This window comes from Peromyscus californicus, unplaced genomic scaffold (genome assembly GCF_007827085.1).
Source record: "Peromyscus californicus insignis strain IS unplaced genomic scaffold, ASM782708v3 Scaffold_3__1_contigs__length_106647218, whole genome shotgun sequence".
Taxonomy (NCBI): Eukaryota; Metazoa; Chordata; class Mammalia; order Rodentia; family Cricetidae; genus Peromyscus; species Peromyscus californicus.
In genome coordinates, this window is record NW_026294551.1 from 72,369,084 (window position 1) to 72,396,209 (window position 27,126).

General features: G+C 48.2%; 2 protein-coding genes across 5 annotated transcripts in view; one reads left to right on the forward strand and one right to left on the reverse strand.

Moving 5' to 3' along the window:
* The window catches only part of LOC128122434 (zinc finger protein 454-like), a 20,950-nt gene extending 12,871 nt beyond the window's left edge, over nt 1-8,079 (forward strand). For all 4 annotated transcript variants that reach the window (XM_052758012.1, XM_052758010.1, XM_052758009.1 and 1 more), the window contains one exon: nt 5,508-8,079. In XM_052758012.1, the coding sequence (XP_052613972.1) occupies nt 5,508-6,838 (1,331 nt within the window). In that variant the 3' untranslated portion in view covers nt 6,839-8,079. The remainder of the gene's footprint in view (nt 1-5,507) is intronic.
* A 3,081-nt stretch (nt 8,080-11,160) lies between these two features.
* Nucleotides 11,161-26,581, reverse strand: Grm6 (glutamate metabotropic receptor 6). Its single transcript, XM_052757998.1, has 10 exons — nt 25,919-26,581; nt 24,017-24,233; nt 23,343-23,478; nt 21,706-21,860; nt 20,306-20,446; nt 20,003-20,203; nt 18,786-18,931; nt 18,073-18,696; nt 14,557-14,868; nt 11,161-13,403 (listed from the first exon to the last, which is right to left on the reverse strand). The coding sequence occupies exons 1-10, from the start codon at nt 26,402-26,404 to the stop codon at nt 13,206-13,208; spliced, it is 2,616 nt and encodes an 871-aa protein (XP_052613958.1). The 5' UTR covers nt 26,405-26,581; the 3' UTR covers nt 11,161-13,205.
* Nucleotides 26,582-27,126: the final 545 nt, after the last annotated feature.

Sequence of the window (27,126 nt, forward strand, 5' to 3'; positions counted from 1 at the left end):
CTGGGAGTTAGGCTGGAGTAACAAGCACTTTTACCCACCTAGGCGTCTCCCCGGCCCCTTGTGTCCCTATTGAAGGTGTCTTAAGCTAATGACAGTCTGTTTACTCTAGCAGCTCTATTATCTTTCATGTTTAGGCCCACAGTTTGATTTTCTCTCTGGGTATCCAGCCGACCAGGATCACTTACTAAAAGGACCATTTTCCCCCCAAGTGTACCATGCCTTCCCCTTGTCAGGCATACACTGACTGCTAATGCGTCGGTCAGTTCCAGGTTCTATAATCTGGTCTATGAGTCCGTGTATGAGTCATTGTGTTTCACTCTGTTTAATCCCATGCTATTCTAATGCTTCCAGTTACTCTAGAGTGGTAATGAGTCTTACACTTGTCAACACGGCTTTTCCAGTTTTGCTGTTTATTGCATTTAGAACTTTAGGCTTGTCCATTCAGTTTCTGCAAAATTCCTGTTAAGGTTTTTGACAGAATTTCCCAGAATGTGTGGTTTAAGTGGGGAATTTAGAGTATTCCATTCCTTTGGCTATGGTATATTCCTATTGTTTTTAGGTTTTTGTTAATTTCTTTGGGATATTGTTGTCTGAGGGATACAGTCCTGTTCATCTTTTGTTATGCCGTATTTACTTCATAGTGTTATTGCTTTTGATGTAAGTATTCATCTTTTGGGAGTATCACTTTCTAATTATTTGATGTACTCTAGTTTTTACATTCCCTAATGAATTCCTATTTTATATTTTATACGAACACAGTCATGTCAAATGATAACATTTTTATTTCTTCTTTTCCAAATTTTAATCAATTTTGATTTTTTTTTTTTAAGTAGGGGCCCACTATATAACCCTGGCTGTCCCGGAACTAGTTCTGTAGACCAGGCTGGCCTCAAACTCACAGAGTCTCATAAACTCACCTGTCTCTGCCTCCCGAACACTGGGATTAAAGGCCTGTACCACCACTGCCCAGCTCAATTTTGGTTTTTTTTGAGATAGTATCTGTCCTGATGCTGCCTTAACACTTGGAGTACTATACACTCTAGTGAGAAACACAAAGAAAACCCACTTAGGTGCCTCACATGAACACTTCCAAACACTGCCATTAGTAAAGTGGCCTTCTCTCAATGTCTTTCCTTGTCTTGTTAAAGGCAGATCAGGTTTTAAATTCTTGCTTTTTAAATCTCTTGACAGCTTGTTTATTTCCTTCTTTGTTGGATTGAATTTTCTCTTTTCCTAATCTCTTGATGTTAATAGTCAATATATCAGTATATTTCCTATGTTCAGAAGTTTTAGCTGTCTTGTGAGCTCCTGCTGGTATCTGTACTGACAGCATCATTGACTTCAAAAGATAGAAATCGTCATGATGTCCCCTTTGATGCGTCAGTTATGTAGACATGGATCACTTTCCTTCTGGTCGCTCTGGCTTGGACTTGGAACATGTTGAGTCCTGTCCCAGGTGTGCACACAGAGGGGGTGGGGAATGGTCCCGTTCCGCTCCTGGAGTATGGCCCTTCGCTTTCTCCAGTGCGGTGGGATTTGTCTGCTGCTAATATAAGCAGCCGTCCTTCTTTTACATTTTTAGTCTTCCCGTTCTTCTGTCTTTTCTATTTCAGTGTCCGTGTTTTCCTGTTTCTTTTCTTATGCCCTGTAGCTGGGCTGTGTTTATTTAGATAGGTTATTCTGTGTGGACTTGGATGTCTGCTCCCTGTTCACACTGTTGGTTCACCTGCTTTGAAATCCCTTTTGTCTTTCTTCCCTTCTCTTGGATCGATTGTTTTTATTTTCATTTTGGTCCTGCATTAGCTAGTTGATTTACAGTCTTTTGCCTTTTAGTAGTATGTGTAATATTTAAAACCAGCTTTTAATTATCCAAAATAACTTGTTCTAATTCTCGCACAGGACTGGGGGTGTAGCTCAGTGGGTAGAGTCCTTGTCTAACGGGCACCAAGCCCTGGTTCAGTCCCAGTACTGCAGAAAGCGGGCCTTGTGTCTGTCGTACACCTATAATCCCAGCACTTGGGAGGTGAGGGTAAGAGGGTTAGAAGTTCAAGGTCATTGTCCAATACATAGTGAGTTAAAGACTGGCCTGGGATACCTGAGATGCTGTGCTGTCTCAAAAAAAAAAAAAAAAAAAATTCCCCAACAGTGCTGGCACCTCTCAGTATTAAATGTTCCCTGTGGCCTCTTTTGTGTTGTTCCGTCATGATTTTTTCCTGTATATTTTATTTCTACAAATCTTAAGGCAGTATAATCATTATATAATGTAATCAGTATTTATTATCCAAAATTCACTTTTTCTACTACTTATTCCCTCCATTTCTGTACTTCCACGTGTTTCCTTTTTTCATCCGTCAGGGACACTCAGGTTTCCTTGGAACAGAGGCCTGCTGTGGACACTGTCTCTCGTGTCTTTGGAGGCTAATGTCTATTTCGTGTTTACCCTTTAGAAGTGTTTTCTCTTTTGAGCTTGGCAGTGAGGTTCTTTTAACACTTGTGATGTTGTTTCATTGTCTTCTGGGTTCCGTGGTGTGCATTGACAAGACCTGTTTTTACCTGTTACGGGTCCGGTCACATGACCTCTTGAGCCACTTCCCAGACATCCTTTGGCCCCGTCACTCTTCTGTGATGCCCCAGATGGACTTTAGCGTTGACCATGTCTGTTTAAAGTAAGGGCATGTCTTCCGAGCTCATGATTTAAGCCTTACAATGCACCTGCTCGCTTTTCTTTTCTACATAATTTTTAAAGTTATGTTTGTTTTGTGGTTCTCGATCGAAGATTATCTGGGGTGAGTGGGAGAGGGAAATGCTAAGGAGAGCTTGTTCCCGATAGGATCTCCATGAACCTACATCATCCATGTTTCCTATCCAGCCCTCAGTATCGCATATTTCAAAGCTTTACATAGACTTCCGTTAGAAGTCAGAAAATGGCACACAGTCTCAAGTCTGCCTGCAGAATATCACGATACCCCAGAGCCCAAGTGAAGATTGTTGACTAGGTGTGGAATTGTCATGGACAGCAAGGGATTATTTGGTCAGATAATCCATGGGGCTATATCTACTTTTCCACTGAAAATTCCATTTGTACGTGACCATTATGCTCCTTCCCCCAGATTCACAGATTCCGATTCCTAGAGATACTAGATGCTGTCTAGCAAGGGGACTTTGTTCCTAGGTTCCTCTGCTCACTTTAGTGTCACTGTGGTGTTTTCCTTATGTAGATGTCACAATGGTTGGGGACATTGCTTCTGTATATGCAGTTGAACATCCTTACTTCATTAGTATACTTGAGCATTTCACGCAGCCTAGGGGGCAAGTTAACTTCTGATTATCTGAATACTCAAATAAGTCTTGAAAACATAAAAACATTGGTTTCAGTCTTGAGGGTTTCTTCCCACCGAGTGTTGACCTCTAAGTTCAGAGTTTTGTTTTGGCAACATTGGAGTTGTCATAAAGACCCTATACTGGACAACACAGACACACATGCCCCTTATATCTTAGCATAGTATGGTCTACATTAGAGATTTTTTTGTTGTTAGTTGGTGTTTGGTCTTTTTGGGGGGACCCGCCACCCAGCTCCCAAATAAATCACACACGGAGGCTTATTATTACTTACAATTGCCCAGTCTTAGCTTGGCTTAGTTTCTAGCCAGCTTTCCTTATCTTAAATTATCCCATCTACCTTTTGCCTCTGGGTTTTTCCTTTTCTTGTACTTCTGTAAATCTTACTCTTACTCCGTGGCTTGCTGTGTGGCTGGGTGGCTGGCCCCTGGAGTCCTCCTCCTTCTCTGGCTCCTAGAGCTTAGATCTCTCCTCCCAGTTTTCTCCTTCTATATATCCTCTCTGTCTGCCAGCCCCACCTCTCCTTTCTCCTGCCTTGCTATTGGCCAGTTCTTTATTAGACCATCAAGTGTTTTAGACAGGCACAGTAACACAGCTTCACAGAGTTAAACAAATGCAATATAAACAAAAGTAACACACCTTAAAATAATATTCCACAACCATTTTTAAGTCTTTTTTGTATTTTTGTGTGCTTTCTTTGATTCATTAAATTTTTTTCATACTATCTATTTTGATCATGGTTTTTTCTCCTCCCTTTTAGATTCTCCCCACCCAAATTTATGATCTCTCTCTCTCTCTCTCTCTCTCTCTCTCTCTCTCTCTCATTTTTGGAGACAGAATCCTCTCTCTCTTTCTTTAAAAAAGATTTTTATTATTATTTCTGTGTGTGTGTGTGTGTGTGTGTGTGTGTGTGTGTGTGTGTGTGTGTGTGTTTTCCTGTGTGTATGTCTGTGTACCACATGTGTGCTTGGTACATGCAAAGGCCAGAAGAGAGCATTGGATGCCCTGGAACTGGAGTAACAGGCATACATTAGCCACTATGTGGGTGCTAGGAATTAAACCCGGATCTTTAGGAAAAGCAGCCAGTGCTCTTAACCACTAAGCCATCTCTTATCCCCCAAATCTTTTTTTAAATTTGTTTATTTATTTATTTTACATCCCGGCTGAAGCCTCCCCTCTCTCCTCCCCTCCCACTCCCTTCCCCACTTTCCTTCCCCCCCCAACCCACCCCTCTTTCCTCCCCCTACCTACCCTTCCTCTGTATTCACTCGGAAAGGGGCATGCTTCCCATGGGCATCAGCAAAGCATGGCATATCAAGCTGCCATAAGACCAAGCACCTGCCCCTATTCAGGTTGGGCAGGGTGATCCACCATGGGGAACAGGTTCCCAAGAGCTAGCCAAAGCACCAGGGACAGCCCCTGCTCCCATTGACAGGAGTCCCACAAATAGACCAAGCTACACAACTGTCACATATATACAAGGGGCCTAGGTCAGTCCCATGCAGACTCCCTGGTTGTTGGTTCAGACTCTGTGAGTCCCTATGAGTCAGGCTACCCTTTTCTGTGGGTTTTCCTGCGATGTCCCTGAGGGGTCCCTGACTCCTACAATCCCTCCTCCCTCTCCTCATCAGGACTCCCCCAGCTTAACCCAATGTTTGGTCATGGGTTTCTGAATCTGCCTCCATTAGTCACTGGATGAAGGCTCTCTGATGACAACTGGGATAGTCACCAATCCAATCACAGGCATCCCCCAAATCTTACTCTTTAACCCACATTAGATTCAAACTTGTGGTGGTCCACCTGCCTCAACTTCTCAAATGTTGGGATTACAAGCATGAATCAAGCTTGGCCTATATTAGATATTTTTGAGCTTTAAAGGTCAGATAAAATCTATTTAGTCACAAACAAAATGAATACTGTTCTCAGAATTGCAACCCAGATGCAGGACCTTTGAAATCGAGCTCCCAAACACTCCTGCCTCGGGTGTAGCATTAGATAAACTTCCACCATACTCCTGTGTTCCCATCTCTGGCTCTTCCCCTTCAAATTACCCCTTTAAGTCTTCAGCTGCAGTTTCTTTGTTAGCATTGTTAACAGGCTGTTCATTTCATTCCATCAAGCTGCTTCACCAGCGTAAAAGTGACGTTTCTGTTTTCAATATCTTTCAGGAGGGATTACAATGACCACGAGTAAGAAATTTCTCAGGGCAGATATTCCTAAAAAAGAATCGGATCAGTGGATAATGAAGGAGAGAGTCACCAGAGGGACTCACTGGGAATGTGCTAACCTGTTAGACTGGCCGTACCAGGAAGGTCAGGAGGTCAGGTTTCGGCAAGTGGTCCTCACCCAACAGTGCACTCCATCAACGCTTAGTGGGCAGAAAGTCGAGGCCTCTGAGGTCTGTGCGGGGAGCTCATTACCCATTCAAAGTCAGCGATCTCAAGCAAGCAAAAAAGCTTTGGAATGCAGTGAGTGTGGAAAAGCCTTCTCTAAGAGTTCCACCCTTAAGAAACATCAGAAAATTCATACTGAAAAACTCAACACAAGTCAGAAAATGCCTATTAAAGACAAGCGCTATGAATGTAGAGAATGTGGGAAAGCCTTTCACCAGAGTACACACCTTATCCATCACCAAAGAATTCACACTGGTGAGAAACCATATGAATGTAAGGACTGTGGCAAGGCCTTCTCCGTGAGCTCTTCACTTACCTACCACCAGAAAATCCATACTGGAGAAAAGCCTTTTGAATGCAACGTCTGCGGAAAAGCCTTTATCCGAAACATACATCTCTCCCACCATCATAGAATACATACTGGAGAGAAACCTTTCCAATGTAACATTTGTGACAAAGCTTTTGTTTGCAGAGCACATCTTACCAAACACCAGAACATTCACAGTGGTGAGAAACCCTATAAATGTAATGAATGTGGGAAAGCCTTCAATCAGAGTACAAGTTTTCTTCAGCACCAGAGAATACATACTGGAGAGAAACCCTTTGAATGCAGTGAATGTGGAAAAGCCTTCAGGGTGAACTCTTCCCTTACTGAACACCAGAGAATTCACACTGGGGAGAAACCATATAAATGTAGTGAATGTGGCAAAGCATTCAGGGACAATTCATCTTTTGCGAGGCATCGGAAAATTCACACTGGAGAAAAACCTTACAGATGTGGCTTGTGTGAGAAAGCTTTTAGGGACCAGTCAGCCCTGGCACAGCATCAGAGAATTCACACTGGAGAAAAGCCTTACATGTGCAACATCTGTGAGAAAGCTTTCAGTGACCATTCAGCCCTTACCCAACATAAGAGAATTCATACAAGAGAAAAACCATACAAATGTAAAATCTGTGGGAAAGCCTTTATACGAAGCACACACCTCACTCAGCATCAGAGGATTCACACAGGAGAGAAACCTTATAAATGTAACAAGTGTGGGAAAGCCTTCAACCAGACTGCAAACCTCATCCAGCATCAGAGGCATCATATTGGAGAAAAATGATATGTATGAATGCCGCTCATATGGAAGTACTGTGGGATTGATGTCATTAATTATTGAATATAAGAGAAAACATAAAGGATCACAATTGAGTCTTTTATTAGGATGGTTGTATTTACTAGGAGCCAAGTTTCACGGTGCCATGGGTTTTGAGACTGTTAAGGATGGCAAACACACCTTTCTCTTTAGTACTGCTATTAGTTGTACTGATAGTAGTACTTTTTTTAAATTGGCCTGAATTACCAAGTATTAGAACCAAAATGAAACTTCATTAAAAGTATAAATGTCAGTTTATCAAATTTGTAGTTTGTTAAGATAATTATAAAATTATAAAAATTAAGAGTGAGAAGCAAATGAAAAGTAAGAAAATGGTGAATTTTATTCTAAATTTTCTTCTATAAGAAAGTTGCCATTTTTACATAACCCTTTGTCTCCCCTCACCCACATCCCGATGCCTAGTTTAGAGAAGTTGCTGTCAGTCACCCATGCATGAGTCAAGAATCATTTAAATCATGCTTCTCATGGTTCTGCTTCTGTTTCAGCCACCTTTTGTCAAATCTCCTGGTTTACCTGTCCACTTGCTTCTTCCATGTGTTCTCCTGGGAAGGTTCACTTGAATCGTGTGACCCTCTTCTGACTTAGCTCTAACTGTTATTACCGTGTTCCTTGTTATCACCACCATGGACCTCATTCATAATGCAAATCTGAATTGCAAAATTGGTAGTGTCCATGATACTCGATTTCACACCCAAATCTAGCTTTCAGAACTCAAAGTCTCTTTCTGGAGGGAAAGAGCCTTCAAAGGTATTGTATCACTCAGTTGTACAAGACCTCAGCTAACTACGATACTGGTAATACCTACATAAGGGCTTTTCCCTGGTAGCCATTGCCCTCTAGCCATTCCAAACCATAGTAAAGTTACACTGTCCACAGGAGTCAGGGGCTTGATCAATTTCATGTGGGATAGTCCCTACCATCTAGTTGTGGTTGGTATTCCTGGCCACTTCCACTTTTGTGACTTGTCATCTCCCCATATACAGCTGACAAGAGACTAAGGCCAGTGTTCAGGTGCTCTGACCCATGACTTGTTCCTGGTCACTCTTCTGTAGCTACTGAATTAGAGTGTATCTGCCACTCCCATATTATTGAACTGTGCATCCTGGTCCTTGTCCAGCTTTTGTCTGGGTTTCTGAAGGTATTAACTCTGTGTTCTGTAAAAGCAATATGCCTATAAGTTCTGCCTATATGTTTGAAAGTTCATTTCTTTTCCTCCATTGGGGCATCCCACCGCTTAAAGACTCTTGTTCTAATAGTGTTGAATAACATATCAAGCAATTCCATGGGTCCTGAGATGAACAGTAGCACCATTGACATTCTCTGGCCAGGGCCAGATCCAGGCCCAAAAGGCTGTGACAGGCTAATCCTACAGGCAGGACTTTCACCATCACTAATCCCTCAATATTTTTGTTGTAGAAATCCCAGTCACAACCATGCATCTTCCTATATGCAGGCCCTGGGGACACTCTCCCACACCAAAAGGAACAAAGGACCTGTACTACTGCAAGGTGGTATGTACTCCACAATGAAGATGGAGGAGCCAATAAACCAGGAGGGAAGTTCCTGCTTCCTGGTTTATGGAAGTGCCATTTTTGAAGCTCGGCAGTCTTGTTCCCTAAAGTGGTACAGTTAAAGAAAAGGAAATTTTATATCATGTCAGACTCTAGGTTGTTGCATAAACCTGGAAGCTTTGGGCACCTCAAAGCCAAGTTCAATTTTCAGCAAATAAAGCCCACCTATGTGGGCCAGTCCTCTCATGTTAAGTGACTGAAAACGTATGTCCTCCATTATGTGTGTAAAGGGGCATTTCAAGAAGTTACGTGGCACTACCAAGGGTGTGTGTGCAGGCACCCACCCGCAGTCTCACGTGGCTGGACTTGCAGATTGTGAATTAACCTGCAGCACCATGTTCCCTGGTACTCAGGTCTGCTTTCCGCACTATCCATATGACCTGCTGGGTCCTTACTCACACAAACCCTCCCTTGCCTTTACCTTGAGTCTCTGAGAGTTTTCAAGTTCCTTTTTGTTTTGTATTGGCTTGTTTTGAGACAAAGATCTCTGTAAGCCAAGCCTGTCCAAAACTCACTAAGTCCAAGGTGGCCTCAAATTTATGGCAATCCTCCTGCCTTGGGCTCCCAAGTGTCCAGCTTGAGAGTCACATTTCTGAGTTTGCTGTTCATCTTTTTGTTAATAATGAAAGTGCTGCCTCCAGATGGCAAGCACTGCCCTTGTGTCAGGGTAACCGTCTCCTTTTCCTTAGTGACAGGCTAGGAGAGGGGCCGCAGTCTCTTGTTCTCGGAACTTATCTTCCTCAGGTGTAGCTTCTGAAATCATGTCATTCACTCTTCCCTTTCTGGGGAGCAGAAAGGCAGTAAATAGCCTGTTAAATATACCTGGGCCAACTTGAATGTCTTGTAGTGGTGCTTGGTTGGACAGTGGCTTTATGATGTCCTGCCAGGTGGTTGACAGTGTGTTGTCCCACCTTGACCCATTGCCTGGGTACTCTTCTGTCCTTTTCTAATCTGAAGTAGCATGAACTATCTACATGGGTGATGGGACTACCTCAGCATCACCTTTGACCCCTAGAGTGCATTTCCAGGAACCTTGAGATAAGTGTGTCCTCTAGCCAGGAGTGGTGGTGCAGGCCTTTAATCCCAGTGCTTAGGAGGTAGAGGCAAGCAGATCTCCGAGTTTGAGGACAGCCAGGTCTATAGAGAGAGATACCCTGTCTCAGAGAAAAAAAAAAGTTTCTCCTACGTGCTCTCTTCTGATCTGCCTGGTTTTAGACAAGACTTCAGGTTATTGAAAAGGGCTTTTCCCCACCCCCTGCTAGTCAGGTTAATTTCAAGGCAGTTGCTAGGAAGAGCAATTCTTTCCATCTCTAGATGTCATAGTCTTAATGACTGACCACTTATGTGCCCAAACCATGGCAGAAGGACCAGTGCTTGGGACCTTTCAGGATTACAATTAGCAAGCTGTCCATGGCACGTCTTCAGAAGCTCTCACCACACATCCCATTTGCCCTCTGGGCTCCACACAGTGTGCAGAGATGGCTCCCAACACTTGGGATACTGTCTTCTGGTGACCTGCCTGTGACTGTGTGGAGGAAGTGCTGAGCCTGCTTGCAATGTCAGTCTCCTTGGTCTCCTCATCTGGACTCCGGGGAGCTGAAGAGCCACCTCCCTTCAGAGCTTTCCTTTATCCTGCTGAGCTGCCCAGCGGGAAGACACATCAGAAGTGCCAGTGTCATTCTGCTCAAGGGAGGGTTGGGGAGTGTTCCATCTAAAGTGTCCTTGTGTTTGTGGACTCCCACAAGCAGCCACTGGAACTACCTGCCCTTTCAAATTTCTCTAGTTTTCTTCTTTTCTCAACTCCCCTGGTTTTATTCTGGGTTCCTTTCCCATTTACCTAAGATTGCCTGGCCCTGTCAATCTTAAGTTGCATATCCCAACCTGTCACCTTCTTCTGTGTCCACTGACTGCTTTCCAAATGGCCTTCTGGTGGCTAGAGGTTAGCTCGGAAATTACAAGCACTTCCTGCTCTTCCAGAGGACTGGAATTGGACTCCCAGCACCAACATTAGATGGGTCACAACTGCCTGTAACTCTAGCTCCAGGGGATCTGATGCCTCCAAGGAAACTGTGGTGTTGTTCACCAAGAAATGAATTATCCTGGCCAAGGTCACCCATCTAGTAAGTGGTAGACTGGACCTAATCTCAAGTTTTCTCTGTTTGCTATTTACGTGTGTGGGTATTTTGCTTGCATGTTTATGTATGTATATTGCACTTGCCTAGTGCCTCTGGAAGCCAGGAGAGGGAGCTGGATCCCCTGGATGAAGTTACTTCATTGCCAAATATACTAATGAAAACTATCAGCATTTCATTTCTGTCCATCTAACACTCAAAGCAGCCCCCACCTCTAAATCTCAAGAGATGAAAACTATTTAGGGAAATTTTTACATTTAGAAATAAAAGCATTAAGAATAATGAAGAGTATTTCATTTTTGCTGTTGATTTTCTTTGTTTCTTGAAATGGGGGTCTCATATAGCCCAGGCTGGCCTTGAATCAACCATGTAGCTGAGGTTGGCTTTCAACTCCTGACTCTACTGTCTCCAGCATGTACCACCATGCTACACAGTTAAGGGTATTTCTGAAGATTGTTCATTCTTTAGATGATGGAAGAAATTTATATGCAATTGAACATTTTGTTACATTTAAGAGGAAACTCTGCGAACTGAATACTAAAGAAGCAACAGAAAACTGAAGTCAAACTTCTGGAGAATATTATATTTGTTAACTAGAATTCACTCAGTAAAGTGAAAAGCAATATGTATAATGGAATATTGGGGGTAAGTTCCCAAGAAGCAAGCATGTCATACATGTGACAAAAACTTCACAACTAAGTCACAACTTGGATACACTGAAGAATTCAGAAAGGAAAGACACCTCATGGATGTATTCAATATGACAAGCTCCCAATAACAGAGGCTCTATCACTCTGTACAAAACTGGTCATGATGTGGAGAAAACCAACAATGGAGTGCATATGAGGAAGCCATAGGAGGCAGGTGGAACTCACTGTGTATTAAGGAATTCCCACCAGAGGACAAGGATAACTGGACAGGAAGTGTGGGATTTGGCAGGAGGCCAGGATTCTAGTCAGTAACTTCAGCTGGTGAGGAATCCATGTAGTGCAGTCAGTAGAAAACCTTAGAAATCATTCTAAGTCAGAGCCTCAGGAAAACCACATGAATGCAAAAAGTAAAAAGGTAAAGTGTTCAACTAGAAGTCAAAACTCACTGCACATCAGAGAAACACAAACATCAGACTCACTGACTCTGGAAGAGATCAATCACGCTCTTGTTCCTCAAGAGGACACATTTCACACTTCCGGGGACTCAGACAGGACAGGAGCCTTAGCAGGAGCCTCAAAAAGCATTCAGCAGTAAATGTGATGCCACGCTTTGAACTGTGGACAGACAAACTGGGAACACATGGAGAGGGTACGGGGATCTATACAGCAGAAACAGTCTGCAGAGAAGCCTTGGTGGTGGTCTCAGAATGCTCAAGTATTGCACCTCCAGGTCAAAACTCACTACACCTTGGAGCATCTGTCCACTGAAGTGCAGCTCGTTTTCAAAATTTAGTCCTGTACCTTAAATACTGGAGAATTCACAATAAGTTAAAACAGCTAACTCAATACATTTAAAAACAGGAAACAAAATTCCCTAACTAAACACCAGCTCTGTAAAAGAAAGATTAGTAGAAAATGAAAGTCCATGCATGGTGCTCCAGTAGCTTCCTCCATGTGCCTCGTACCCATCTTTTAGAGGGCACTCCAAGAACATGTGCGGGAGAGCCTTTAGAGCCAACCTTATCATTTAAAATTAAGCCAGGCATAGCTACACACACCTTTGATCCCAGCACTTGGGAAGCAGAGGCAGGCAGATCTCTGTGAGTTCAAGGCCAGCCTGGGCTACATAGTTTCAGGACAGCCAGGGCTACATAGTGAGACCTTGTCTCAAGAAAAAAACAACAATAATAATAATCCTCACCACAGAAACAAGACTGTTCCTGGAACCCCCTGAACAAAGTCCAGTTGTTCTTTATTCTCTCACACACACTAATGTGTTGGCATTTCTTCAGGTTGGAGCAATTTACAGCAGCAAAGAAATGCTGCCAAACTTTGTGGAGGACCCTGTGGAGAAGACCGAAGGGGAAACAACCTCACAGAAGGCTGCCCCAGTTCCCTGTATCACCCTACTCTATGCTGCAGGCCCACCCTGGCTTCCAGGGCTCTCATACAGGCTCTGCCCCTCTGTGCCACGAAAATGATATCTCCCTAAATACAGACCCCGCCCCCAAGGTTTCCTTTTGTGGCGGTTGCAATCCTCTCAGCTCTAACTCTGGATTTCATGTTGTGGATCTCACATACTGACACCCTGGCCAGCCCCAAGGTTATGCTGTTGGATCAAGATAAATCTCACCCGACCTGGCAAGCCCTGGCTTCACCATGGTCTTTGAATGCCTGCCCAGAAGGCATCAGTTTAGTCTTAAGGTAGAAACTGGAAGCAAGTATTTCCTATTGTGGGTAGGAAGGGCGGAATGATGAGGCTGGCATGCCCAGGAAAGCAGAAATCCAGCCTGGCTCGGGATCCAGCTCTTTCTGAAGGCATGCCTAGCTGTGCTGGACATGGTCTTCACACATTCCCAGCCTCTGATGGTCACTGTAGATCCTTCACAGCTTCCACTGTGAAGCCAGGGGAAGCAAGGAAAGGACAGGGAGCAACCTGTGGCACCCACACTCCACCTTGCTACTTAGCATCTTCTGTGTTCTCGCTCTTGGGCGGGGCTGCCACCGTGGAGGTTGTCTTGAGGCTGCGCTTCCGCTTCTGCACGTTCTGCTCCGGATGGAAGAGGATGACGTAGGTTTTGGGCACGTAGAGCATGCCAAGGGACACCGACGCACTCAGGCTCAGGGACACAGTCAGTGTGGTCGTTTGGATGTAGATCTAAGCATGGAGGAGGGAACAAGACTGGACTTAGTCCTGTTTGCTCTCAAGCCCGCCACCTATAGACGGGGAGGTGAGTTACTTCAGTTAGGTGAGCGGGAACAAAGGAAAGGTTAGGAGGAGAAGGGCCAGGCACAGTGTGGATCAGGTGGAGGCGGGAAGACAGGTGGCGTGACACAGACGGGGTGGGCTATTGAGAAGGAAGAGGAGGTCGGCCTGAGAGGAGGCTCAGCGGTGAAAGCATTTGCCATCAAGCCTGTAAACCCCAGTTGGAGAGAAGAGAACTGACTCCCGAAAGTTGTCCTACAATCTACACAATTTGTACTGTGGTACATGTGCGTGCACTGGCACACAACACACACACACACACACACACACACACACACACACACACACACACACACAGAGACAGAGACAGAGAGGGAAATCATACACGTTAAAAAAAATTCCTTTACAATTTAGCAGTTAAGGGCACTTGCTGCTCTTGTGGAGTATACGGGTTCAGGACAACACTAGACGGCTAACAACCATCCATACCCCTGTTCTAGGGGACCGATGGCCTTTTCTGGCCTCCAAGGGCTCCTGCATGCGTATGATATACATACAAACAAGCAGGCATACGCAAAATAAAAATAAACAATTTTCAAATTACAAAAAAAAAAAAAAAATGAAGAGGGTGGCACTTGGGAAAAGGCTCCCACTCCTAAAGAGCCAGAATTTATTAATGAGTAGATGGATGAACGGGTTTTCAAATATAGAAATGAGGGAACAGACAAGGCTTTCAAAAAGGAGCAGATAACATGCCACACGATGGCCCAGGTGAACAAACAAATGCTCTCTGGTCATGAGCAGGTGACCAGAGAAAGAGTCAAGCAATTGGCCGGTAGATGAACGAGGTAAGCAGCATAAACTACAGGAAGAAATTAAGTGAAAAGAGGAAGTGTGGGAGAGAAGACGTTAGGAAAAGTGCTAGAAGGATGGATGAGTGGATGGAGGAAGAGAAGAGTGAACGAACAGGCACAGGGCTATAAGAGAGAGTACAGCCAAGCCACAGTCATTCAAATGAGGCATCAGAATGGGTGGTCCAGCTCCTGGACCATCGCTTCAGTGGGGGGAGGGGGGTCAGGAAAAGCCTTCTGCGGGACCTGGTTACCTTCTCGGCCGATTGGGCGGTTCCAAAGAAGATGGGAACAAAAGCCAGCCAGATAATACAGGTGGTGTACATGGTGAAGCCGATGGGCTTGGCCTCATTGAAGGTCTCAGGCACACCTCGGGCCTTGATGGCATACACCGTGCACGTGACCATGAGCAGGAGACTGTAGCCCAGGCAACCAATGAGGGACAGATCAGACATATCACACTTGAGCACACCCCTGGCCTGCTCCGGGTCCACCGTCCTCTGCTCCTCATAGTCAATCACGCTGTGTGGGGGCTGGGCTCCCAACCACGCTATCACTCCCACCACCTGCAGGAACCAACACAGTGTCAGGGACATGTGGTCTTCTTGTAATGACTCCATTACAGCCCCTCACCTAGGTCTCTAGCAGGTCAGATTCCCTGAGATGTCCTTGGCCTATTGAGTTGGATGCTCAGTCTTGAAAGGCTCACCATGAAGAAGGATCACCCAGGGGTGTGTTCCTACCTGTGATGGGATGGAGAGGACAGTTGTGCTCGAGACACATGTGGACCACATCAGAGCTGCGTGGGTAAGCAGCAACCTGACCCAATGCCATACACCTGAGTACCTTCAGGGTTCTAGAACCTCCCCCTCAGTTTCTCCACATGCAGACTGGAAACCCACATAATCTGTTATGAGGACATGATGCCTTCTTGAAGGAACAGCTCATGCAGGTGCCACCAATGAGACCCAGTCCCCAGAGGGATGTTCTATCCCCGAACCCATGCTACTCCATAGGTGTGATAGTACTAACTTGCACACAGCTAGCAACAAGGCAAAGCTGGTTTCCAGGGACCCCCTCCCTCTCCAAAGCTAGAGAACTATGAACAGAATGCCATGAGCTTATGGGTAAATGTGCAGTGAAGAAAAATATGGCCACATCATAGGTCAGAGGCTAATGCCCAAGCCCCAACAGGGAGAAGATGGACTTTCAGCTGCTCCCTAGTGACAACAGACAGACCCTAAGCCAAAGGAAACTGAGGAATGGGAATCAAGATGTCTGCATAAAAGTGAGACCCTGGAGGGCACAACCCATGTGTGTGTTCAGCGTGGGGCTGAAATCCAGCATGCTATCCAGTGCCATGCCCTCTGAGAAAGGGGTCTCAACTGAGGCGTTGCCTCTGTCAGATTTGCCTGTCTGCATGTCGGTAGGGACGTTTTCTTGATTGCTTATTGGTGTAGGAAGGCCCAGGTCACTGTGGGGGGGATACCATCCTTAGGCAGGTGGGCCTGGGTTCTATAACAAAGGTAACTTAATGCGAGCCTGGGAGTCAGTCAGTAAGCAGCATTCCTCCATGGTTCCTGCCTTGACGTCACTCAATGATGGACTATGACCTGGAAGAACTGGATGAAAAAAAAAACCTCTTTCCTCACCAAGTTACTTTTAATCATGGTGTTTCTCACAGCAACAGAAGAGAAACTAGGGACATGCCCTTGCAGTAATGTGTCCACTCAGAAGGGACACTCTTCTCCTGAGGCAGCAGCTCCAGGAATAGGGCCTAATGAAATAAACCCACCCCATCCAGACGGACAACACTGGAAGCTTCTCCTGGGGTAAGCAAAATGTCACTCAAAAGAAACTAGAGCCTGGGGCTGATGGCACACAAAATGACCAGCAACCACAGCATACTCATACTGATGGCACAACCCACGTGACTGATACGGAATCGGCACCCCACATTGTAACAAGCTTCTATAAAGCAAGAGAAAATGAGCAATGGAGAGAAACTGACACTGCAGAGGGGACCCAAGGGCCCAGTTACGCCAGTTTGTGTCGGCAAAGGGAAGGAGCAGTGAGGCTGGGTGTGATGGCCTTGCCCTTAATCCCAACACCTCAGCAGCAGAAGCAGGAGGATCTCTATGGGTTCCAGGCCAGCCTGGTCTACAGAGTGAGTTCCAGGCCTGCAGGGCTGCATAGAGGAACCCTGTCTCAAAAAAGAAAGAAAGAGAGAGAGAGAGAGAGAGAGAGAGAGAGAGAGAAGGAGGGAGGGAGAGAGGGAGGGAGGGAGGGAGGGAGGGAGGGAGGGAGGGAGAGAGAGAGAGAGAGAGAGAGAGAGAGAGAGAGAAAGGAAAGAAAGAAAGAAAGAAAGAAAGAAAGAAAGAAAGAAAGAAAGAAAGAAAAGAAAGAAAGAAAAAATGAAGTCCCACTACATAGCCACTATATCGGTAGAAACATCTAGAAAAGCTGAAGGTGTGGGGAATCCAAATTCATGAGACAGGATAGATGAGTTTGAGGGGGTTTGGGGAACACTGAGTATCTTGTAAGCATCTCCATCCAAAGGGTGAGGGGAGTCTTGGGGCACTTCCTCAGGATGCTCGGGCACGGTATCTGGACAAAGATCTAGTGTCTTCCAAGCGTAGAGAATCCATTGCGTGAACCAAGGCCATGGGTAGACGTGGACACAGGGGAGACAAACCCGGGAAGGAGGAAGGACTCACCTGCCCAGAGAGCATGCCTTGTCACCATGGGCCAGGCTGTGCCGGCACACAGAGAGGATGGCTGGGTCTACACTGTCACACCAGCCCCCACAACCCCTCCTCAAGCCATTTGCCTTGGTTCCCTCTCCATAGAAAACATCCACTCTGTGGAGCTCTGTCCCACACTGTAATAGCTGCACCTAAGGAGAAACCCCTGGGAACTTTGAACCCCAATTTTTAATGTTCGTTGCATCATGAGACTCTGGCCGTAGCAGAATGTATGCCACACTCCACAGTGACTGCGACCTCTGGGATACATTCTTGCCCCGTTTTCTCATGTGAGTCAAGCTGTGGGAGAGCTCATTTAACTTCAGCCAATAACAACATGGCTAAACAGTTGGACGCTCAGTCTCCTCTACAGATTTGGCAATGGAAGTGGCTGTTAAAACGTGAGCTGTGATCAACCCTGAAGAAAAACAGGGTGCCCTGTTCTGCTGGTTGTTTGGACAGAATCTCACTGTATCATCCGGGCTGGCCTCGATTTCACAGAGATCCTCCTGTTTCTGCCTCCCAAGTGCTGAGATTAAAGGCGTGGACCGTCACATTTGGCCTATCCTTCAGATTTTTAAACACAGGACCCAAATGGAAAAAAAAAAATGACTCTATAAAGCTTTTCCACTTCTCCAAAGGCTTTTTTTTTTAAAGACAGGGTCTCACAGTATAGACCAGCCTGGCTTAGAATTCTTTATGTATAACATAGAGAGCTCTGTCTCCCAGAGTGCTTCATTTAAAGATGTGTGCTGCCACAGCTGGCCTGAAAATTGCTGTGTAGATGAAGATGGCTTTGAACTCCTGATCCTCCTACTTCCACCTCCTGAGTACTGGGATAACAGGTGTGTGTCACCATGCTGGGTTTATGCTGTGCTGGGGAATCAAACTCAGGGCTTTTGCATGCTAAGAAAGCCCTCTCCCAATTGACCTGCACCCCAGTCCCTTATTCTCTGGGTTTTAAGGTGGAGGAATGTATGCACCCCTCATGCACTCACCATGTTACTGAGGAATCTGGGGACCCACCTGCAGGGAGGTGAGGCAGAAGGTGATGACTAGCTGCGACGTGGGGCTGATGAAGGGCGGTGGTGTAACAGAGCGTTTCCCTTGCTCAAAGATGCGGTAGATGCGGTTGGTCTTGGTGAGCAGGGCTGAGTAGCTGAGGGTAGTGCCCAAGCCAAGCAAGAGTCTTCGGGCAGCGCAGACAGCTGCACAAGGCTCAGCGACCATGAGGAAGGTGATGGCATAGATCAGGAAGATGCCAGTGAGCAGCACATAGCTAAGCTCACGGCCAGAGGCTCGGACAATGGGAGTGTCGTTGTGGCGCATGAAAGTGCCCATAATGGTGGTGGTGGCCATGATGCCCAGGACGGCCAGGAGAAGGGGCAGAGCAGCCCATGGAGAAGACCAGGTCAGGCGCACCACAGGTGTGGGACGGCAGCCAGTGTGGTTGGGTGTGGGCCTCATGTCCCCTGGACAGGACTCGCACGTGAACTCATCCACCTGGAAGCGGTACCCATCGCAGGCTTCACAGTGCCAACAACAGGGGACGCCCTTCACCATCTTTTTCCGTTCGCCAGGCCCACAGGGGAGGCTGCACTGAGAAGGGGGCATCTCATGGGGATCACCTGACCACTGCAGGGCTTCCATCTGGGGCAGAGAGAACACAGGCTGCTGACTTTTACCACCAGGATTCAGAGCCCTTCACCTCCACCCAGAGCTTAGTCCCTGCCACTTACATCCAGTCTAAGGGCCTCTGCCCACTGGCCCACAGCCTGGTACCCGCCACTGCTGGCGCTGCCATTGGTTGCCTGGTACTGGAAGATGTCATAGCGCCCGGGGGCATCTCCATTCTCATTGAACATCACCGGGGTTCCTGCGCTGCCTGCAAGGAGAGGCCAGTCATCTCCAGTTGCTTTTCCAGCTCCCAAAGCCCCCTTTCTGGAAAGCCTCAAGGACCAGCCAGGATACAGGAAGAGCTTGACAGGTTCCTGGCCAGATGTTCAGCATCACTCATTAGCAGTGAATGTAGTTTCAGACCAGGACATGCTGCCTCATAGCCATGAGGAGGACATGGTACAAAACATGCCTCCCAGAGCTGGAGATGGCTCAGTGGGTAAGAGCTTTTGCTGCTCAAGCATGAGCACCTGAGTTCAGACCTTAGCACCCACTCCCAACGCTCAGGGGCAGAGGCAGGAGGATTGCTTGCTAGCCCCCAGCCTAGCTGCAATTTTAGTGAGAGATCCTGCCTCAAAGGAATAAGGTGGGGAGTGATGGAGCAGGACACCGAATGTTTCTCCACAGACAAGCACTCAAGCATATACACACATTTACATAACTCTCACAAAACCAAAGCAGCAGGCATCCCAAATATCTGATGGAGAGTGTACAATTTTATGCAGGATAGTAGTTGAATATAAGCACAACTCCTGCAAGCCACATGCATATGGGGGAACCCCTTTGGGTCTGTTCAGGTTCATTCCTTAGAGCCTGGACTTTAAGCAGGTTCTGATGGTGCAGGGGACATGTCAGACCCATGCCTTTTGCCCCAGCAGCTCAGAGCCTGGCTAGACTACATTTGGAAGCCTGTGACTCAGAGTGGGCTGTGCATCCACAGCAGGGTGCTTCCTGGGGTCTACACTGGGCCCCAGGCCCACCACAGAGCCTGGGTCTTCTAAGCTGTGTGGAGTGGACAGGGAGTTCAATGTGACTTGTGGGGCTTGGTGGATGGGTTGAACAGCAGTTTCCTAACATGGACTTTTGCAAATTGGCTCTGAAGGTGAAGCCCCCAGAGGGTTACAAAGCAGAGCTATGCACTTGGGTCAAACCTCGGGGAATCAGTCCTGGCATCTTCTCCTCCATTCTGCCTCCTTTTCCACTCTTACTTGTCCCAGCTGCTTCAGATCAACCCACGGAAACTGGCTTCCCCACCCTGTGGGGCCAGGCACTCACTCACCATTGAAGCGGACTGCTCGAATGTAGTTCAGCAGCGTACGGCCATCAGTAGGCTCCATGGCTGAGCACAGACCCGTGTGGCCTGGGCAGAGTGCCTGGTGCATGCTGTGAAGTGCGTGGGCGATGGCATACACCGCATCGATCACGAACTGCACCTTCCCTTCCTGCTCATAGGTGGAGTCTTGGCCGATGCGTTCCTCACCTGTCCTAGGAGGCCCGGAGGAAGTGTGCCTGGCCCCTGGACACCAAAACTGAACCCCCCATCCTCTCCCCTCTCATCGTCCCCACCCAGGGTAGTGCTCACCTGTGCATTTTCGGGTGGAATCGTCTGACTGGCCACCTGAGCTGGTTAGTTTGCAGTTAAAATTCTCTTCCCAGAACTCTGCAAACCAGATGTTTCTGCGGTTGTTCTCCAGGGAACGAGTCATGAAGTACTGGTCAAATCCTACGAGGTGAGAGGGTGGAGACCTTCTGAGCCAGATGTGCTTCTCTCATGTCCCCTTGTTACTGGCCCACTTTCTCTCCAGGAGTGGCACTGTGACCAAGTTCTGCATTCTGAAGGTAGAGACGTGGCGTGGGGGCGGGGATCCCCAGAGCAAGCTGGCTAGCAAGACTAGCCATATTGGTGATCTCTGGATTGGATTGAGAGGCCTTGCCTCAATGAATAAGGTGGAAAAATAACTGAGGATGATTCCTTACATCAACCTTAGACCTCCACATGCGCACACATACATGTGCATCCTATTCCCACATGTACGCACATACGCGTGCATCATGTACACACACACACACACACACACACACACACACACACACACACACACACACACGAAAATGGGGGGGAGGGTGATGATACATGAGAACTCCAGAGTGAAATCTGCATCCTTAAAGAATTTATCACTGCCCTTTCTGTCCCCATTAGGGTGTTGCTATGGTTACATAATGGACAAGACTTCACTATCCATCTTGTGGACTTGAGGCCAGAGGTACAAAAGAAAGCAAGCTTTAGAAAAGAAAGGGAAGCAGACTCCAAGGCTTTGAGAACACCATTGGCTCACTACTCCACACCTGATACCACCCACATCTAGACCTCTTCTGATGAAATGCCTTGATTGCTAAAACTCTGCTCAGCCCAGTCTTTCCACTTGATATTTCTTTAGCATTCTAGCTAAAAGAAAGGGTGTGAAGGTGAATACTCCACAAAAGCTGGAAGCCCATGGGAGACAGAGCTCCTCCTCTACTGGGTCCCTGAAGCATGTCATCAAGGCTGTATTTTTCAATTCAGTGTTCAGAGAAATGGGCATGCCTCTCACCAAATGAACCCTCACAGGTGGGGAGGGAGCTGATGTGGAGGCAGACAAGCTAGGCCTTCCCTCAGCACTTTGATCAGCAGGATAGCACAGTCCACATCCTTGGTTTCTCTCCCTCCAACCTCCCCATTCAAATCACCTTTGGTAAAACCCAAACTATATGCATGGAATCTTAAAACAACAGCAGAACACTGTTGAGGTGCTTTGCCCTACACACTGAGCTGAGTGCTCTTTTCCCTCATATGCCTCATTCAAACACTCCACAGATATAACCACAGAATCTCAGAGTCACAGCATCTGGGACTCCTAGAAGAGAGTGGTACCTATTATACAAACATAAATGTGTATCCCAAAGAGGAAACAATTGGGAGGATGAGTAGGGTGGGGGACTTACCATCGATGGAAGCCCTTTTGGGCAAGATGGTGATGGCCCCCACAGCCACCTCCTCTAAGTTCAAGATGGGGGAGATCTTGGATCCCCAGCTGTCTGAGCCAACCCAAAGGAAGTGGCCAGTCAGGTTGGCCTGGCGTGTTGCCTCCAAGACCCTCCTGGTAGGAACAGAGCTGGAGGTGAGTCATAACCTAGGATCTTTCTCCAATTTGGTCTTGGTCACCTCCCATCCAGTATTCCTCCATCCTATTCCACAATGAGCATTATATTCCTGTTTATCAGGACTCTGCCCAGTGTGTGTGTGTGTGTGTGTGTGTGTGTGTGTGTGTGTGTGTGTGTGTGTTATAGTGTATTGTATGTACATGTGAACATGTGTGTGGTGACCAGAGGTCAACTTCAGATGTCATTTCTCAGGTCCAATACACCTTATTTATTTATTTATTTATTTATTTATTTATTTATTTATTTGAGACAAGATCTCTTTAGTGGCCTAGAGCTTGCTGATTCAGGTAGGCTGGCTGGCCAAGGAGCCCCAGGAGATCCTTCTACCTCTGCCTCCCCAGCCTGGGATCACAAGCAGCATGCTGCTGGGAACTGAGCTCGGGTCTTCATGCCTGTGTGGCAGGCACTTGCCTGGCTGAGCCATCTTCCTGGCCCTCTGTCCACTCCACCCCACTCCACACTGGCCGTCAGATGATGCTGTGGTTTAGTTTTGGTTTGAGTGTTTCTATCTGGAGGAAGCTTGGACCTCGGTGTAAATGCTGGGAGGTGATGTGAGCTTTAAGAACTGGGGCCTATAAACCAGCCCTGACACTGAATGCCTTTAATCCCAGCACTCAGGAGGCCAGCTTGTCTGAACACAGCAAGTACAGGGATACATAGTGAGGCCCTGTGTGAACAAAAGGGGGTGCCTAGTGCAAGGTTATGGGGTCACTGAGGACAATGCTCCTGTCCTCTGGAAGGGTGAGGTGGTTCTGTGAAAGTGAGTAGTTATAAAATAGCGATCTCAGTCCCTCTTCTTTCTGAATTCTGTCTCTCCACGCACTTTCTCCTTCTACTCCCTCCTCCCATGACGACCCTTGTCAAAACGTAATGCAAGCTGGGCCCTCCCTCAGCAGAGCTGGTTTCCTGCTGCCTCCAAAACTGGATGTTAAAAATACGTCCTTCCCTAATAAATTACCCAGACTTGGATATTTTGTTATAGTGAAGGACAACGGATGAATGCAGAGAGCTCCTCTGAGGAAACTCACAAGTCATTCCATTCACAAATGCCTCTGCCAGCGTCAGGCCCAACTTCCTGGGCTGGAAAAGAGCCTTAGCTGGCCGTGGACAATGTAGGTTTCAGGGTTTACTGGGAGTGTGTCCCTCGTGGTACATTTTCTGCTCTTGGGTCTGCCCACCGGTCCCCTCTGCCACAGTGAACAATAAAAATAGCGAGCGTTTTCCTGTTTCCCAGGCCAGGCCTGTGGCATCTCCAGCCAGTCAGGCCCGACTCATACCCTGAACACAAGACTTCAGATGGCAGTGGGAAGAGCTTGGGGAGAGGAAGGGAGTTTCTCCTGGCTGGGAATGGGGAAGGACAAGATCTCATGAGAAGAGCCCCCGAAGAGCACGGTGATTGAGTGTGCTAGCAGTCCCACCTGATGTCATCCTCATTGGCAAAGATGATGATGCCCCGAGCGTTAGGCGTTTCCATGAGCCTCCGGATCACTTTGTGGAATTCTCCCGGCTTCGGCTCCCTGGGAATCTTTATTGATTGAGCAATACAGACACCTCCTGGATGTCAGGGATACCAAAGTCAACTCTCCTCTCACCTACCCTTGCACACACCCACCTGGCTGCCACTTCTGTGACTGTGTAGGGCTTGGTTGAGGAGTTTGGAGGGTAGAGATCTTGCCTGGACCCTACCTAGCAGACCATAAACATGACCTGAATCCCTTAAAGCAGTGGTTCTCAACACGCATGTCGCGATCCCTCTGGGGGGTTGAACAACCCTTTGACAGGGGTCGCCTAAGGCCATCAGAAAACACAGATGTTTACATTACGATTCATAACAGTAGCAAAATTAGTTATGAAGTAGAAATGAAAATAGTTTTATGGTGGGGGGACATGAAGAACTAAATTAAAGCAGCATTAGAAAGGTCGAGAACCACCGCCTTAAAGGGACCTCACCCTCCTGGAGCACCCTTCTGGCTTGCCACAGGGACCACCCCAGCCCCACCCCACCCCAGTCTGTATCCCATCCACTCATTCCTGGCTCTTCTCTGCGTTAGCTGCCTATTGCCTGGGACCTCCATCCCAACTCCCTACTCACCAGCCTCCCGAGAGATCTGCACAAAGGCCTCAACCCCACTCTCGCCATAGTTGCCTTCCGAGGCCAGTGTAGACACGTAGTTCCATCCCAAAGCCCGCACAATGTCTACCATGGCCTGAGCCTGGTAGGAGTCAGGGGGCACCACTCGGGAGAAGAAGTCATAGCGTGTGGAGTCACTGAGCTCTGGGGCTGTGGAGGCATAGCTGATCTGGGGTATCTGAAGCAGGAAGGACACACAGTGAGGCTGTGGCTGGAGGCTCCATAGACCAGGATGGTAATGGGGACTCAGGACATAGGTCACAGACAAGTTGGGAATAGCCCTGGGGGACAGTAGGGACCTGGGACTCAGATGAGGCCTGGAAGGTTGGAGGGGGGGGTGTTGGAGGGGCCACACACACACAGGCTAGAAGTGTGGGGCTAGTGGGTTATCTTTGAATGGATCTGATGACTGGGAGGTTAGAAGGGCTTAGAGCAGAGTCACCAGTGACAGCTGCACACGCCATGAGCCAAACAAGGACTCTGGAGCTTAGGGAAACGTGCCCTGGTCTAGGGGAAAGGGTCTTCTGCTGGCCTTATTTCCCAGAGGGAGGGCCGTATTTTTCAGTGGCAGACCCTGCTAGGATCAGAGCAAACCCGAGCTGGAGAGGAGGGAGTGCCAGGCTGGACAGTCTAGTGGGAAGGCTTGTTTGAACTCGGTTTCATCTGTGACCATTAAAGAGATTAGGAGCAGGGATTATGGGGCCGAACCATGTTACTGCAAAGTGGGACCTGGGGTGTGGAATGATGGATCCCAGAACTGAGGAAACAGGGAAAAGGCTGAGAGGTTTGGCAGGGAAGCAGATATGATCAGGAAGGAGACAAAGAGGGACCAGCAGGCAGCTCAAGGTCTGGCAGGGAGTCTCAGGAGGAGGGGCTGGGGCTGTTCCAGGGCTGTTTGAAGGGGAGTGTGGTGCCAGTACAGGAAAGAGGAGTGGGAAAGAGAGAAGGGAAGAGGGAGGGAGCGGGAGGAAGAGAAAAAGGAGGGGTGAGGCTTAACTGGAGAGGGTCAGGGAGAGAAAAAACAAGAAAGCAAAAACCAGAGAAAAGAGAACGAAAGGCCGACTTGCAGTATAATTGATGCCCTCTTCAGGCGCAGTAGACCCCACCCACAGTCCCCAGGAGGACTACTATAGAAAGCCCCCAAACTCTAATGCCAGAACAACCCCCTCCGAGTCCCTGGATCCTATGGCCCCCAATCGCTGCACTTCAGACTGCAAAGAACACAGTGGCCCCCTAACGACGAAGAAGATGCAGAGCCTTGCTGATAAGCAGTATAGCAAGGCAAGGGAGCTCAGATAGTCTTTAACAACCCCCTGCACCAGAAGGGGTTAAGGGCAGGCATTTTGAAACGGAATTTAAATGGTGATCAAAAGATTAAAAAAAAAAAAAAGAGCAGTGGCACTTTACCCCTCAAGATTCTGTACCCACTATGATAGCTCAGGGCCACTTCCAAGGGCTCCTGAAGAAGAGCCCAGTTCTCATGAAATCTCCATTTCTTTATCATCCAGGAGTGCTCGGGAGTGGGAGCACCTTGCAGGGTTGTACAGAGTGTCAGCAGAACATGAATGAGTGGGCAATTGGGGACTGAGGTCTAATCTACCCTTACTTAGCCAATCTGCCCTTAGTCTGGTTCCAGTCATAGACTGCTGGGGAAAGGGACACCCTTCACGAAAGATGCCAGCTTAGGCCAGCCAGGCAGCAGAGCAGACAGACAAGCCAAGCTGGGAAAATTGGTCTGCCCAGTGGGCAGCAGCTTTTTAATCTGGATGAGCTGGAGCGCTCAAAACAGACTCTTCCAGAAGGAAGTAAAGGCATCAGCCAGCCACCTGGGAGGGTGCATGGGTGGCAGACGCGAACCCTCACCGCAAACAGACGCAAGACGTTGGCGACCATGATGGACACGGAGCTAGCCGAGGCGCCCACCACGGCCACCACGCGCTCTGGGGGCGCGGTGCGCAGCGGGGGGACGCCCCCGGGGCAGCGAACGCTGGCCTCGTCGCCGTCGCCGCGCCCTCGGATGAGCGCCTGCACGAAGCTCAGCGCCTGCTCCAGCGCGTAGGTGTCCCGCGAACAGGTGTCGAGCAGCCGCGCGCCCAGCCGCACGCCGGGCAGCAGCTCCGGGTCGGCATTGACGCGGTCCAGCGCGTAGAGCATCGCCTCCAGCCGGTGCACGCCCTGCTCCTTCTTCAGCGCCCCGCACGCACGCCCCGCCGCTCCCCGCGCGTGCACCGGGAACAGGCCGCCCAGCGTCAAGCCGCCCGCCAGGCGCACCGAGCCCGCACCGCGCGCCACGCCCGCCTGCGACAGCCACCAGGCCAGCGACAGCAGCAGCACCCGAAGCCGCGCCATCTGCTCGCGGGCTGCGGGAACGGAAGACACCGGGACGTCCTGAGCACCAGCGGACTCCGCTGCCACCCTGTACTCAGATGCCACCTCGGGAATCTGGCCAGACACCGGGCGCGCAGGAAAAGTTGGTGACTCGGTGACTCGCGCTCAGACAACTCCGCCGGCTCTCCCAGGCCTCCACAGAGCTGCTCTCAGCCTCCCTGAAATTGTCACCCAAGTCCCCCCAAAGGTTTTTATGGCAGATCCCGCCCTGTCCCCTTACCCCACAGTTCCGGGCACCTCTTCCTCTGGACCCACCCCAGGGCACTCTAGGCTCCCTCCCCAGCGGTGCTCACCTGAGCCAGCCTCTGACCAGTAGGACGAATCTTCTTCGACTGCTGTAAAACCAGGGCTCTAGCCTAGAGGATTTAAGGATTCCGGGGAGGGATGAGGGTGAGGGCAGAGATCCCCTCCAGAGCTTGTGAGTGGAGGAAGGGCTCTCTTTCCCTCTCCCTGTCTCTGGCTCCCTGGGTCTGTTTCTCCCCTAGACTGTCTTTAGATTGTGCCTGACCCAGATTGGTTATCGGAGTTTCAAGGGTACAAGCCTGGGTCCTGGCAACACCAATAAGCTTGGCCACTCATCCTCAATATGCCAATTAAAGAGACAAATAATAGTAAAAATCGGAGAAAAGAGATTTACATAATGTGTCTGGCCACAGAGAGAAGAGAAACAAAGAGGTCCAGTG

What these genes read in the sequence shown, in the direction of transcription:
- Grm6 (XM_052757998.1), bottom strand. Translation starts at nt 26,404, where the DNA reads ATGGCGCGGCTTCGGGTGCTGCTGCTGTCGCTGGCCTGGTGGCTGTCG. An exon ending in ACGTCTTGCGTCTGTTTGCG is followed by an intron (nt 24,234 to 25,918) that starts GTGAGGGTTCGC and finishes TTCCTGCTTCAG; the next exon opens with ATACCCCAGATCAGCTATGC. An exon ending in GCCAATGAGGATGACATCAG is followed by an intron (nt 21,861 to 23,342) that starts GTGGGACTGCTA and finishes TGTTCCTACCAG; the next exon opens with GAGGGTCTTGGAGGCAACAC.